Genomic DNA, 16,115 nt, shown 5'->3' with positions numbered 1-16,115 from the left:
GAGGCTCAGTGAGATGCGGGAATTGTAACTGTGTGGGACGGGGCTCAGTGAGATGCGGGAATCGTAACTGTGTGGGACAGGGCTAAGTGAGATGCAGGAATTGTAACTCTGTGGTACGGGACTCAGTGAAATGAGGGAACTGTAACTGTGTGGGACGTGGCTCAGTGAGATGCAGGAACTGTAACTGTGTGGGACGTGGCTCAGCGAGATGCGGGAATTGTGACTGTGTGGGACGGGGCTCAGTGAGATGCGGGAATTGTAACTCTGTGGGACGGGGCTCAGTGAGATGAGGGAACTGTAACTGTGTGGGACGGGGCTCAGTGAGATGCGGGAATTGTAACTCTGTGGGACGGGGCTCAGTGAGATGCGGGAATTGTAACTGTGTGGGACGGGGCTCAGTGAGATGAGGGAACTATAACTGTGTGGGACGGGGCTCAGTGAGATGAGGGAACTGTAACTGTGTGGGACGGGGCTCAGTGAAATGCAGGAATTGTATCTGTGTGGGACGGGGCTCAGTGAGATGCGGGAATTGTAACGGTGGGACGGGGCTAAGTGAGATGCGGGAATTGTATCTGTCTGAGACGGGGCTCAGTGAGATGCGGGAATTGTAACTCTGTGGGACGGGGCTCAGTGAAATGCAGGAATTGTATCTGTGTGGGACGAGGCTCAGTGAGATGCGGGAATTGTAACGGTGGGACGGGGCTCGGTGAGATGCGGGAATTGTAACGGTGGGACGGGGCTCAGTGAGATGTGGGAATTCTAACTGTGTGCGACGGAGCTCAGTGAGATGCGGGAATTGTAACTGTGTGGGACGGGGCTCAGTGAAATGCAGGAATTGTATCTGTGTGGGACGGGGCTCAGTGAGATGCAGGAATTGTAACTGTGTGGGACGGGGCTCAGTGAGATGGAGGAATTGTAACTGTGTGGGACGGGGCTCAGTGAGATGCGGGAATTGTATCTGTGTGGGACGGGGCTCAGTGAGATGCGGGAATTGTAACTGTGTGGGACAGGGCTCAGTGAGATGCGGGAACTGTAACTGTGTGGGACGGGGCTCAGTGAGATGAGGGAATTGTAACTGTGTGGGACGGGGCTCAGTGAGATGCAGGAATTGTAACTGTGTGGGACGGGGCTCAGTGAGATGCTGGAACTGTAACTGTGTGGGACGTGGCTCTGTGAGATGCGGCAACTGTAACTGTCTGGGACGGGGCTCAGTGAGATGCGGAAATTGTAACTTTGTCGGACGGGGCTCGGTGTGATGCGGGAATTGTATCTGTGTGGGACGGGGCTCAGTGAGATGCGGGAATTGTATCTGTGCGGGACGGGGCTCAGTGAGATGCGGGAATTGTATCTGTGCCGTACGGGGCTCAGTGAGATGCGGGAATTGTATCTGTGCGGGACGGGGCTCAGTGAGATGCAGGAATTGTAACTGTGTGGGACGGGGCTCAGTGAGATGCGGGAACTGTATCTGTGTGGGACGTGGCTCAGTGAGATGCGGGAATTGTAACTGTGTGGGACGGGGCTCAGTGAGATTTGGGAATTGTAACTGTGTGGGACGGGGCTCAGTGAGATGCGGGAATTGTATCTGTGTGAGACGGGGCTCAGTGAAATGCAGGAATTGTAACTGTGTGGGACGGGGCTCAGTGAAATGCAGGAATTGTATCTGTGTGGGACGGGGCTCAGTGAGATGCGGGAATTGTATCTGTGTGAGACAGGGCTCAGTGAGATGCGGGAATTGTAACTGTGTGGGACGGGGCTCAGTGAAATGCAGGAATTGTATCTGTGTGGGACGGGGCTCAGTGAGATGCGGGAATTGTAACGGTGGGACGGGGCTCAGTGAGATGCGGGAATTATAACAGTGGGACGGGGCTCAGTGAGATGTGGGAATTGTAACTGCGTGGGACGGGGCTCAGTGAGATACGGGAATTGTAACTGTGTGGGACAGGGCTCAGTGAAATGCAGGAATTGTATCTTTGTGGGACGGGGCTCAGTGAGATGCGGGAATTGTAACTGTGTGGGACGGGGCTCAGTGAGAGGCAGGAATTGTAACTGTGTGAGACGGGGCTCAGTGAGATTCAGGAATTGTAACTGTGTGGGACGTGGCTTAGTGAGATGCAGGAATTGTATTGGGGCAAAGGATGCATCACATGTCAGCCGACATTCCAAATACCAATGACGAGCAAAGGGTAACCATTGTCATTTAGCCCTGTTGGAATGGAGGTGGATGTACTTGGATGCGTGTTTTCTTGCACATGAAACTTAAGACAGATGCCACCTGAGCATAATCTGATCATTCCTTTTTGCCAAATGAGAAATCGTGCTTCGTGTTGTTCCCGTCCCACGGGCCCTGAAAGATTGGTGATCCAAGATACATAGAAAGACCTTAATGACTTGCACTGCGATTAAGGTAATGGGTCAAATGAATAAAAGGCACCATGCTGCTTGGCTGAGCTTGCACAAGATAAGCGCGTATGGCAGATGGCAACACCTGTAGGCCTGTACAATCAAAGCTCTCTAGTGGCAACCCCGGGTGAAGGTAAAGTGCAGCCCATCTGTGTCAGGCCTGGCTGCCTTTTATGCATGTTTACATTTTGTGCCTAAGGGCCTCATCATAAGTGGGGCAATAACTGTAAAAACAGGTGGTATTTGCACCGTCCCCAAGCACGTATTCCATGGAGTTCTCAATGCAGGATGGTCGGTTGCAACACCTCACAGGTATTAAGGTATTGTGCTACAATTTTACCTTAACCCAAAAGATGTAAATAACATTTTTTTGCCCATGCCCTTTGGTTCCAGAAGTGAGGGATACCCTAGTGTAACTCCTTCACGCTCAAGCCTAATGAAGTGTGGAATCCAGAACATTTGGGGCCAGATTACAGAAACTTTGCACAGGTGCACGTGCAAAGTGGCACTGTATTAGGCCTAGAGCAACGTTTGCCTTAGTGCAAAAAACACTGGGGCCATATTCGCACACATTTGTACTGTGACAAGTGCAATTTGTTACAATGTAAGCTTTAGGGCAATATTGCCCTAGTGAAAAAAACATGCACTTTCAATACATTTTTGCACCAGGGCAAGTTTCGCCCTAGTGCTCATACCATTCCGTATTAGCACTAAGGCAAACTTTGCCCTGATGCAAACATGCATTGAAAGTGCATGTTTTTTGCACTGAGGCAATGTTTGCCACAGCGCTTATATCGTGAAAAAAGGCACTTGTCAGGTGCACATATTTTCCAATATGGTCTCTGTGTTTTTTGCACTAGGGCAAAATGTGCCCAAGTGCTAATCCAATGCAACTTTGCCTTTTGCACCCATGCAAAGTTTCTGTAACCTGGCTCCTGATGCTCACATCCTCATCCCATTTCAGCCTGAAGATGCTCAATGCCCAGAATGGTCATTACTGACCCTTCCAAACAGGGGAGTTGCTAGGTCTGGAAAAGACCCGGGGCTAAGGTGATGTCAGAACTGTTGGGACTGGGGGCTAGCGAGTCTTTTGGCTGTAGCTCCTGAGATTCTATATGGGGCTACAACCAAAAGATCAGGGGTTATAGCCCCCTTAGCCCCCCCCAGCAACGCCCCTGCTTCCAAACATGCTTTCTCCATGGGACAACCGCAGCATGAATCCTTAAACAGGGAACATGGGGTACTTCCAGGGCTACTTCTCAAGTGGTCATTCTGATCCCAGAAGGCCACACGTGGTAACAGAAGACTCTAGCCCTAGTGTGCTCGGCAGGGAGGGTAGATATATCTAGCATAAACAAGGCATGGTTCATAGGAGTTTGCCTTTTCAGGTCAGCAACAAGGATTTGTCACAAGATCAAAGGCAGCATCATGCTTAGCAAAATTGTATATACCACAAGTATATATTTTCTTCAAAAATCAATTTGTGTTGCGTCAAAATGCATTTGTTTCTGAACCGAATTGCTGTTACTCTTCAGAAAGCAAAGAAGCACCATTATCCAGGGTGAGACTGGCCTACAGGGCAATAGGGCAGTGCCCAAACAAAAAACGCGAAATGCCTAATGTGGGCCCGTTTTTTTTTGAAGGTGAAAGTGGGCCACTTTTTTGGCCCACGTGGTCCAGTTTGATAAGTTTCTTCACCATGTGGCTAGTAGTTTTGACAAGTGTTACTGAATGATATTCTTTAAAATGCACAATTGGCACCCCACTTGATCCAAAACCTGCCCCTTGCGTACTACCCCAACAGCCTGTCACAAAAGCAATGAATTGCCATTTGCCACTGTGGCTGCCCGAGGCAATGTTATGCCCCAGTCCGACCCTGCGGTTATCCCGACCATTGTGCGTAGCGTGCGTGTGAATGACGCGCGCGAGATTCGGGGACGTGCCATGGTGACCTGGGGTCTGTTTGAATATTACTTGCTGGCTGCTAAAAGCTGTTTCTTGGTTACAGCAAGACGCTGGGTCACTGGCATTACGTGTGCACTCCGCACACATCCGCGGCTGCAGACAGAGCACCCTCTCTTTGTCTAATGGGCTGACTCAGAAGAAAAAGTGCTGCAGCCAGAGGACAGACACGTGCTATTTTTGTAACCTGAAGCTTACCAAGTGCATCTGCCGTTGAAGAGCCAGATGTTGTTTTTACATACTTTGCTTCTGTGACGCACTCCGATTTAAACTCAGGTGCAACACGTGCTTGCATGTTTACGGGTTTGAAGGACAGACCGTTCTGGTTGTGCGTAATTTTTTTAAATTGTTGGAATTTACAATGTATAAAAGAACATTACGGGTATTAAAGCCACCCGCTCTCAGAGTGACTCCTGTGCTGATATAGATCCAAAAATCTCCCCCAAATGTCCTCAAGCAACTTATATCCAGGGCTTTAAGTGTGGGGTAAGAAATCGAGGGGGCAGGGGGGATCATTTGGGGGCGTGGCGTACTGAATTTACGTGGCCTAAAAATGCACACAAACCATAGTGCTAACAAATATATAAATGCATGTAAACCAATGTTACATATTCATATGTTATAAAAGATGGCTTGAAAAGCAAACAGACCATAGTAAGGTACGCAAATAAATGCTTACATTTATATATTTGTGTGCATACCTTATGGTTTGCATACTTTTCAAGCCATCTTTTTTAAAAATGTCTATGGGCCTCATTCCGAGATTGGAGGGAGCCATGGTGCTATTTGCGCCATGGCTGCCTCCAATACCGGGTCTGGCACCGGTCTTGTTCAATGGGGACTTACCGGTGCATTCTGACCCTGGAGGAACCAATAACTCCCCATTGAACAAACCATTCCCCATTCCCATTTGAGCCCCCGTAGGGCTCAATGGGAATGGGGAGGGCGCTAATAATGGGCTCGCGACTAGCAAGCCTGTTATTAGCGCCCTGGTCCCTTAGCGGGACCCGTAAGGGACGTGTGGTCAGACCACACGTTCCTTACGGTTCCCGCTAAGGGGCCTCGGAATTGGGCGGTAAGGGATTACCGGCACCGGTCTCCTTACCGGTGCCGGTAATCCCTCACCGCCCAACTCATAATGACCTCCTATGTTTATAAAAGATGGCTTGAAAAGTACACAATTCAATCCATATTTTATAAAGCTTTGACGACGGACAAAGCCTGAACCATCTTTGTTTGTTGGCAAAGCTTTATAAAAGATGACTTGAACTGTGTATTTTTCAAACCATCTTTTATAAACACAGAAATATGGCACTGAGTCCCCAGGGTTCACCGAGCATCAAAGATGCCTCGGTGGCCTGGGGAGGGGGAAACAAAAGGACAGTAACCTCCTCTGTTGACCCATCGCGGGAGGAATTTACAGTAACTGACAGAAGTGTCAGCCAGTCACAGCGTCACTGTGGCTGGCTGGTACTTCTGTCAGCTTGTCTGACTTAATGGTGGGCGCATCGCCCCTCGCGGCTGCAGCCGAGACTGGATAATATGTTCGGCCAATGTTGAGGTGGTACCGGGGGCCCCGGCCTACTGAAAGCGCTGTGTTATAATCTGTGATTGTGGGCTGTCATTACTATGGAACGTAAATGGAGTGGAATGCACGCGCCTACAGGAATGCATTGTATAACTTTAGTGCGTGTGTTCTGAAGAGTCAGTTGATGAGTGCCCGCCTGGTGGGAAGCCGGTGTCTGTTCTCCTATGTGTCAACTTGTACTTGGAGGCATTAAAGACTTATAAAGAACTTACCTTGAGTGCGGAACTTACTACACTGGCGACGAGGTTCGGGGCTGCTGCGGAGGGGGCAGCACTGCAGGAGAAGACACTGCCCTCCCATCCTTAGATCCCACCCGGCGGGGCCCTCTCCATTGAAGTGGGCTGGTCGCATTCGCTGCCTGCTGTGGCTGAATTTGGCAGTTGGTGCCGTCCGGTGGTCCGCAGCAGGGGTGAACTTTCTGTGTCCCTGGGTCCGGAGCCGAATGGCTATGATTGAAGATTCCGGTGATTCATAGCAGTGTATCGATTGCCCTGGGTCCGGAGCCGGAAACCGAGCGGCCTTGGTTTGAAGTGTCCAAGTATAGTGAGCCACGTAGGTCAGCTGCGGAAGTATTCGGCCATAAGTGTGTACTGCCCCTGCAGCCTGTAGGTGGCATGGTGGTGCGCGGCCTTCAGCGGAGCCGGGCGCTTGTAGTTTTTTTTTAATGCGTTGTGAAAACTTTCGCAGTCGAGGTGTATACTGCCCCTGCAGCCTGTAGTTGGCGCTGTGGTGCGCGGCCGTCACCAGCAGCCGAGTACTTTCATTTTCTGGGTTTTCAAGGCTGGGCACACGAAGAAGGTTCAGGATGATGCGGGCGTGTCAAGGAGGCACAGTGGCATCGGTGCGTCGGTGTGTATCTCTGGAGTTGGCACGATTGGTGAGGAACTCATGTCCCCAGGCATGTCTGTCATTGATTGCGAGGAAACCCACATGGAATGTTCAGGTGGGTTGAGTGAACAGAAAGTACCTGGGTCTGGTGTCGTCGTGGAGGAGGCTGTGGAGTCCCATAATTCCTCACAGAAGAGGCGTACTGAACTGATCAGCGGCAACAGGTTCCTTTTGCAACCTAAAAGAAAATGTGAACATGGATGCATGTTGTGTGGATCTGAGGAATGTGACGATGGAGAATTTTGCCAGAGATGTTGTTCTTTTCTTGACATCCTGGAGGGATTTGACCCAGATCTCCATGACTTTTACGTGAAATTAAAAGAGCTCACTTTGGCTGAGGATTGATATCCATGTTGTTGAGGCCAGTGTGAGTGTGTATGAGTGGTAGCGTTCGTGGCCTTTTCTGTGTCTTGTATGGGCCGTTTGCTGTGTGCTGGTGGAGTTGTGTGTATGGGTAGGTGTTATGACCCTGTTATGTGTTCATTTTTGCCTTAGAGTTCAATGCTGACCGTTATGTTCTACTGCTCTTCCCAAAAACTGTTGGGGCTCCTTCTGATCCTGTTTGTTGTATATGATACTTATTTTTCTTTTACAGGTGCGCTAGAAATGTGTTTTGTTAAAGCGGAAGGGGTCGGACTCGTGGGCAATGACTTCGGGGCATTGGGGTTCTTGTTGATCCTTTTCTTCCTTTTAGGCTGTTACCGTTTTCATTTATAACAGTTCCGTCAGGCCGCGGTCTGGGGGATGAACTGTATGAAGAACAATGGGGTCATGGAAGTTTGCCAGAGGTTTTGTTATTTTCCATGGAATTTGTTCAGTGTAGAATGCTGAGTGTTAAGTGTCTCTAAGCTGCAGTCATATGTTTTCGGGTACATGTGCAGTTTGAGAGGGTCTGAGGGTTACTCATAGAGGTTCTGGACGCCGGGTGGGTTCATCACTCTTGGGTTTGGATTTTGTTGATGTTTGTTCTGGTGGCTGCCATTGTAGTTCTTGGAATGCCGGTTTGTTTGGGTTAATGCGGTGTTCGGTCATTATTTATGTCCCCATTGCAGAATCTTTCTCCAGCTGTTCTGCTTATTTGGTGGTTTGTTCAGGGTGCGAGTGTAGCACTTCTGAGTGATTCTATTTACTCATAGATGGCCACGTGGATCTATTGGGTGTGAGTTTTAAAGGTTTTGTCCATGGCGTGTAGGGTGCCGGGCATTTAACGTGATGTTATTTTACCAATAGGTGGTTGGGTGGTTCTATTAGGTGCTAGTGGTGATGAATTCTCCATGGTGCGTATGATGAAGAGTTTCTCCATGGTGTGTGGTTGCTTCCGATGTAGGATAGCAATTTGACGTGATGTTATTTGATCGATGGACGGCCGGGTGGATCCATTGGGTGCCTGTTATGATGAGTTTCTCCATGTGTGCAGGGTGCCGGACGGGCCTTGCACGCTATTTTAGGGGAAAGTGAGTTTTGGGTTTTATGCAGTTTTGTTTTGTCTCGTGACGCCTACGTAGGGTCGTAAGGTTGTGTTGTTGACTGTAAGCGGGTCGTAAGGTTGTGTTGTTGACTGTAAGTGTCGTGGTTTTGCTTAGTGCTTTGTGCAATTAGTTTTCGTCTGATTGAGGGTTTGGTGTGAGGTTGGTGGTTACTTACCTGTGGGTTTAGTTGACGTCTTCCTGATGGATAGGGATCCTTATACAGTGCTTGTTGTTTAGGATTTTGGATGGCCGGGAGGGTCCACGTCCTGTGGGTTGTGCTCCAGCGTGGCAGGTTGGAGGTCCTGGGGTGGCAGCCTGGGGCAGAAGGTGATTAGTGCACTGATGGTTGGGAGTGTTAGTTCGGTTTAGAGTGTCAGGTGTGGCAGGCCTGTTCTCCGAGGGGCAGCTGGGAGTGGGTTCATGTTGGGGTTGGTGTCCTCATTGGTGGTCTATGGTTGTAGGCGTAGGAACATGGATGTGCTGAACTGGTGTTCTGTGGTGCAGGGTGTGTTGGTGTTTTAGGGGGGGATTGGTTTGGTGAATGTGAAATGTATAGGTTGCTTATTGTTTTGAGGTTGTTCTTTAGGCGGCGAGTTGGTATGGTGGTATGGTGGTTGCCAGAGGATAACGAGCTGGTTGAGATTACATGTGTCTTGACGTGTCTTGACACATGGCTTCCTTTCACATCATTTCACATATAGTGTGGATTTCTATCGGAGCAATTATTTTTGCGGGGTTTGCAATTTTCAGGGATTATTTTGGAGTGCACATTGTGGTGGCCACATGTTGTGCATTCTATGGTTGCTCGGTTTTGTCCTCTTTCAATTCTTGATTAATGAAAGGGGGGAGAAGTGTTATAATCTGTGATTGTGGGCTGTCATTACTATGGAACGTAAATGGAGTGGAATGCACGTGCCTACAGGAATGCATTGTATAACTTGAGTGCGTGTGTTCTGAAGAGTCAGTTGATGAGTGCCCGCCGGGTGGGAAGCCGGTGTCTGTTCTCCTATGTGTCAACTTGAAGGCATTAAAGACTTATAAAGAACTTACCTTGAGTGCGGAACTTACTACACACTGCTTATCTCTCTTCTGATGCCTGTAAATAACTCTCTCCATCTGCGCAAGTTTGTCCATTTCATCCAGCCAGGTGCTCTCCTCAGGGAGCACCTTCAACTTCCAATGTCTTATATGGTTATTTGTATTATTGAGCAGCCTGATAATTGTGACGTTGACGCCCCCTAGGTGATATACAACGCATGGCAGTCCAAAATACAGCATGCTCTTTAGCAAACTATTTCTTGTGTTGTTTTGCAGTGTTATCCCAGACAGTGAAACTGGAGAAGATGTCAGGTACGTTTCATTTAATCTGTACTGTAAATTTCCATGTAAATATCATGTTCATTCTTTGGAAATAAAAAGTACTGCATGGCGTAAATATGTATGCATTATCCCATACAGTACTTTCTGTCTCTTCCATGCCATCTCAACCTGTAGTTAGGTGGTATTTTAATAACAAAAGTATTTATAGTACTACTTGTTTTTACCGTTACCACCATGCCTATTAGGAGGTCCTTAAATCGGTTAATAAGCTTCTTACAAGATAATAAATATATTGTCTGACTTCGGTTTGCAAACCTTGTTATTATTTTTGCATGCAATGTAAAGCTCTTTTAGTACCATGTTTGCTAAGACAACAGTCTGCCAGAGGGCAATCCACCCTGCAGCGCTTCGAGGCCATAACAATGGCAGTCAGCACTATGCACAAAAATAATAATAACATAACCTAACATTTTGTTAAACATTAAATCCTGGCACTTCCAAGTCAAGGACACTGAAGAGATTGAAGACCCTGTTTGGTGTCTCCCCCATGCCCCAAAAAATCAGCACCAGAAAATCTTACAAGAATTGGGATCTTATCATGGATTGAGCTGTAGGAATTCCACACATTAAAAGGGCAAAAAATAACAGGCAGTAAAATCGTGTTACACACGGGTGGTTCTATTACCGCTCGTATTCAGTATTGTAGAGAAGGTAATATGTTATTACATCGTCAGGCCTTTTTTCGCAGCGTTTTTTGTCGAAAATGTTCGGCTGCAAAACTCATCGAAACATATATGGGGTGGGTGGGTATGGGTAGGGGTTTTGCGTTATAGGGTGTACAAACTAGTGAAGGGGGGAGGGGGTACCAGCCCCCCCCCAATATATAAAAAAATGTCGAGTTTTTTTGGCAGAACATTTTCTGCAAAAAACTTAGCGAAAAAAAGCCTGGTGATCTAAGAACATAGAACCTTAGAGAAACACACTGCTCAAATATATTTGCAGTCTACAATGAAGTCAGCTCTGAGCTACTCTTCAAAACTGTGGCAGCCATCCTTCAGGCCTGCTTCATACAACCCTGAACTGCCACTAACCACCCATCAGCTCGACCAATCAGCTGGAACCCACATCCTCATCTTTCAGGACCCTCAATGCCAAGAGGCAGACTTTGTAAAGCCCAGCAACATAACATACCGTGATGACACGAGGGAAAGTACTTTGGGCTGCATGTCTCCTCCAAAAGATCAACGGCGTTCCTTTTTTTCTTTTAACAATAACGGTACATTTTTACCTCCTACAGCATGTATTTTGAGCTGTAAAAGTAGAAAATGTATGTTCTACCAGGATGTAGGACCGTTGGATGCACTGACCCTGGCAAAGTTTACGATTGGCTGGAAATCCATACCATTGGTGAAAGCACATACTAGCAATACTACCTAGAATGACTGCCCGATGGAGCAGCGATCTTGGCAGAGCCGTAAGTTCATGCGTTCAGTATTTTTTACGATTTATGGACACTTGGGGCCTCATTACAACACCAGTGCTAAACCATGGCGCTATTAGCACCATGGTTGCTGTCGGTATTGTAACTAGTCCGCCATGGTGAAATGGGGAAATACCACCCCATTCCAAGGTTGGCGGGGCGGTACTTCCCCATTTCACCATGGCCCTTCCCCATTGCCATTTTTGCCCCATAGGGCATAATGGGAATGGGGAAGGCGGTAATTACGGTACCGCAAATTGCTGTACCGTAATTAGCACCAAGGTCCCTTTGCAGGTCCATTCCTTAACGGCTGGTAAAACCACCCGTTAAGGTGGGAACACGCAAAGGGACCTCGTAATCAGGCGCTAAGGGATTACCGGTACCAGTAATCCCTTAGCGCCAGGGTCGTAATGAGGCCCCAAGTGGACTTCTGAAAATTGTCACGCAGAACACCATCTTTGCAGATCTCATTAAGCATTGTGGACACCCCCTCTCTCCCTATACAGCTATCAATGTGACCAGTTGCAACAGTGTGCCCCAACGAAGTCACTGAGACCAGAGCATAACAAGGCAACTATGCTAATTCAGGAATCAATGCAAAGATGGTAATTAACTTAAAGCACTCATCTCTCTAAAATGGAGCCTAATCTTTCACTATTGACTTCAGGGCCATTATCTGCTCATCTTGGATTGGACCGTAGTTACAAAATGTCCAAGAAAGTATGTTTATTCTGCCTAATATTTGCAGGCAAAGCAATGTGGAGGAGCTTTGACCATCTTCATATGCTGAAGAACAAGTTCAATTTAGCAGAGATTGCTGAATTGCACCAATTTCGATTTTCTTTTTTTTTTAAAGGGCTACTTGGAATTGAAGGCCAGATAATGTTGAATTAGCATGTATTACTACAATAGCATACATTTACTCAGTTTGGCATTGATTAATTAATTAAAATGAACACACATCGTGAGGGCGCCAGCTAATCAGCTCCCTCCAAGACCAGGCTTGAATGCATAGTGAAAGGCCAAAATTCAGAGGGTGCTGCCTTCTCCGCTGCGCTTCAGATGCCTTTTTTCTTCCAAATCCCACCACACACTGCGAGTGCACAACCTTCTGCTCCTCTGCCCCCCTCCAAACCTCCTGAACCTCCCCCCCCCCGCCCACCTGCACTTACTTTGTCGCCACCACAAGTCGTCCCATTCTTCCTCCTCTCACCATGGCCTCAAGCCATAGCAACAAGGGGCTCACTCCTGAGTCCCTCTTGTGTCTATGGCAGAAATTTTAAATTGGGCAAATGTTCCCTTTCCTGAAGAGGTACCAAACGCACACACCACTTCGTGGAAGGTAATATCTTTTTATGTAGGTGTAAGGGGAAACACTATCAGTACTGTTGTGGCCAGGTACATGTGCTAATAGCATTCATGACTGTGTTTGTAGACAGTGACGGCAATTGATGGCCCAAAGCACTTGCAAGGCCTTTGCTTCACTCTGGCCTACTTTGGGCTGGTCTGGTGGGCCGCTAATGGAGACCACCATCCCCGAACGCGCACACGAATGCTACAACATGTGCCTCTCAATTCGTATTGTCAAAGTTTGCTAAATTGAGGCAACCACCTTTTATAATGGGGCTCATCTTGACCCCTGCGTAAAAAGCCCATGGTGGGAATGTACAGTGTAAAAGCCTTTTGTGAGGCTTTAACCCTGTAGGTTCCTGCCACGGGCCATTTTCGTGGATTTTAATGGTGGAAAGGAGGGGCTAAACATGATTTAAGTTTCCGACGTCTCCCTTCCTCTCCACCATACAAATACTCCAGCATTTATGCCAGCATGCATTTTCATGTCAGAGCAAATGCAGGGGATCAATATGGAGCCTGCTGGCTTTTTGCACCAGCAAAACGTACGCAGACTCCATAGAGATCCATTGTAAACGCCGCCTGCATTGCATACATGGCAGTGGCGTTTACTCAGTTTGCACAGAGGAGTACAAAAGGGGAGGGCAAAAGCCACGTACATGCTTGTGCAAAGCCTTTTGCTTTCCTCTTTTGCCTTCTGCCATGCAAATGACGACATTCTGGTGGCTGCGACCCATTTGCATTTAAGTGTAAATGTTCAGGTCCCCACCGTCAAAGACAACGGAACTCGAATATGAGCTCCAATAGGGTTTAATACAAGATAGAAATAGCCTGTACTAATAGTCAAGATAATCTAGTGTCACCAATAATGACCTCTTTAGTACCAATGCCAATTTGCTGCCTCACAATTAACCTCAGTGCCAGAAAGAGGACTAGACACAAACCAATTGCCAAAAGTAACTCCAGTCAGGAAACATTAGGTTCAATTCACAGAGGAGTAGCTCAATCAAGTGGATGATAGTCCAACTCACGAGAAAGATCTTGTAACAATATATTTAGAGACTAGTCCATCCCTCTCCCCAATTAAAGCACCCCACAATATTTCATGTGTCTGAGTCTGTTTGAGTCCTGTCTACGACTCATATAGAGCCACTGAAATCCCTACCCCTGTGCCACCGATAAGCAAAGAACCAGGCCGGGGGCAGAAAGAATATACATTTATGAAATAATAGGTTCAATGACTATTTGCACCCAATGATTCTCGGTGGCACAAAATAAAGCTTCAATACAAAAACTAACTTTTGGGGATTTTGCTTTTGGGTCACAGGTCCCTAGAATGCAGGCCAAATAAACATTTCAAACATCCTATCCACCAAACCCCTTTATGTCCAAATTAAACAATACCTTGGAACATTACAAGATCATGACCATTAGCGTTCCTTGATAAGGTTTAGATTTAAATCAAATGCAACATTGTTCTGTTTTCAGCACTGTGTGTGTTTCATTTCCCTGCACACTTGAAAATGCTAGCAGTTTTGAAACCACAACAGACTTTTGATAATATTTTGGATTGATAGAACCCTTCTTCCTTCTTCAGCTTGAAGCAATGCAAAATCTCTCTGTTATCAGGGTCGCTTTTTCGCTCTCGGGAGAGAATGTGCATTTTTCAATTAGGAATTACACTTTGTTTCATTTGGCCAAGCACTTCACTATCCAGCAAAGAAACCGACCTTCAGTTGCATTCAGCACACCTCTGCCTATATGTCAGATCTGAGGAATTATGGCAGTTAGGAATGTTGTTTTTGGACAAAGACAACACCTCCATGTAGGGAATTCTGGGGTTGACAAGGTCATATATTCACCCCGCTATTGGGCTTTCCTTCATCATAGGGCCCAGTCAGCTTTTAGTCTTTCCCAATTGCTGTCTCCCAGGCAAGGTTAATCCTGAAGCAATTTTTCAGTGGTCACCCAGAGGACTTCAGGTAGCTTTCCTGGCAAGGTTACATTCTGCAGCCATATTTCAATATTCACCCAGTTGATTTTTGGGCAGTTCTTTTGACAAGCTTATATTCTGAAGCACTCTTTCAGTTTTCACCCAGATGGTTATTAGGCTGTTCTCTCTCTGGCTTGTGCAGGCACTTTTTAACCTCAAAGCCACACCTCAAAAATATTCAAATCAGGAGGTGTTAACTTATTAGCCCTGAATTCTAAATGGACCCTTACAGTCCTCTGCACCCCCAAGATCCAAACCCTCCCTATGGATTGGCCCCCAGAGTATAAAGTTGAAATAATGAGAAAGAGGAACACACCGACTAGCATTTACATTTTTTTACATGTCTGTTTTGCACTAAAAAAGTCCTAAGTAGCAAAATCTTTTGTTTTAAAAATAAATATAACAACATACATATTGGTGGGTTCCTCTACTTCAATATACTGATTAAGATGACTCCCATCTCGACAGAAGGTTGCAGGTGTCACCTGCAATTCTTTCCACTTTTTAAACAAATAATGAAAGTAATTTTCAACAAATGTTATACACAGTTACATCATTCACTAATCTACTACCGCCTCAATGTTCGGTCTCAGGACATATCCTGCGGAGCTAGAAATACATTTTAGATTAGGATGAAATCAACATAACGGGTTCGTAATAATTTTTAAATGATACATCTCCCATTTATGTAAGTATCACGGTTACAAGGTTGATGGGCAAAATGTGATTCCTAATATAAACCAATGACCACATAATATATACATATGATTCTGACTATTGTCAAGGGTTTTGACCCATGTTGAATTATTAGACTGGGTAGATGTGGGGATGAGCTGTCGCCGCCCATCATTCTACCCCAGAACAAAACTAAATCAATAGACTGGGTAGATGTGGGGATGAGCTGTTGCCGCCCATCATTCTATCCCAGAACCAGGAGAACCGCACAGTTTTGCGCACACCAAACTGGTCGCCTGACCTGCCACCCACCAGTGCGAGCGTGATAGGCCAGGAGTGCCATGAGTGAAATGTGTGCCAAAGGAAAAACAGCAGTACCGGTGGCTAAAAAAAAAGCGCTTTGAAATCACCTTTTTTTCTCTGAAATGCAAGCTAAAAATGCCTATTTTAAACATTGCAAGATATTCAAAAATCTCAATGAACACAAGCAGACATTTGGCAGAAGGTAAACTTGTGTGCATACAAAATCTGGAAAGAGAAAGAGCCCAAAACAATGTTTATAACAAAACTGGCTGAGCTGTGGATGTCAGCAGCTGAAGTGAAATTGGACTGAAAGACACTAAAATCTAAATGTTTAAAATAAATGAGTGACCTACTGTTGAGTGGCACATAGTTTGCAACTGTTAAATGCCATAGTTTTGAACTTAGAATCAGCGTTCTAGCTGCATGTGTAAAAATTGCAAGTTTGGGTTGAATGTAGAAAACTGGGAACTAAAGTGACATTTAGCTGAAGCCTGGCTTGAAGAGAGTGAATTCTGCCCGGCAACTACCCCCGACAGGAGTGAAACTTGCTCAGCCACTCTTCCCAGGCCTGGCTGCATTCTGCTGCCCCCACCAAAAGGAGATGACACCTCCCTGATTGAATCAGGGGAGGAGCACCTGGGGACTGCAGGAAACTAAATGAAGCACTGTCCTTGTCCCAGACAAATG

The 16,115-nt window shown here is 46.6% G+C and overlaps 1 protein-coding gene across 1 annotated transcript in view; it reads left to right on the top strand.

Moving 5' to 3' along the window:
- ABCC8 (ATP binding cassette subfamily C member 8) overlaps positions 1–16,115 on the top strand; it is a 1,583,626-nt gene that overhangs the window by 842,081 nt on the left and 725,430 nt on the right. The window contains exon 19 of the mRNA XM_069623778.1: positions 9,622–9,657. Within this exon, the coding sequence (XP_069479879.1) occupies positions 9,622–9,657 (36 nt within the window). The remainder of the gene's footprint in view (positions 1–9,621; positions 9,658–16,115) is intronic.

This window comes from Ambystoma mexicanum, chromosome 11, assembly GCF_040938575.1.
Source record: "Ambystoma mexicanum isolate Mex_15411 chromosome 11, UKY_AmexF1_1, whole genome shotgun sequence".
Lineage (NCBI taxonomy): Eukaryota > Metazoa > Chordata > Amphibia > Caudata > Ambystomatidae > Ambystoma > Ambystoma mexicanum.
Note: the sequence above shows the minus strand (reverse complement) of the source record. Positions and strands in the feature narration are given on the sequence as shown.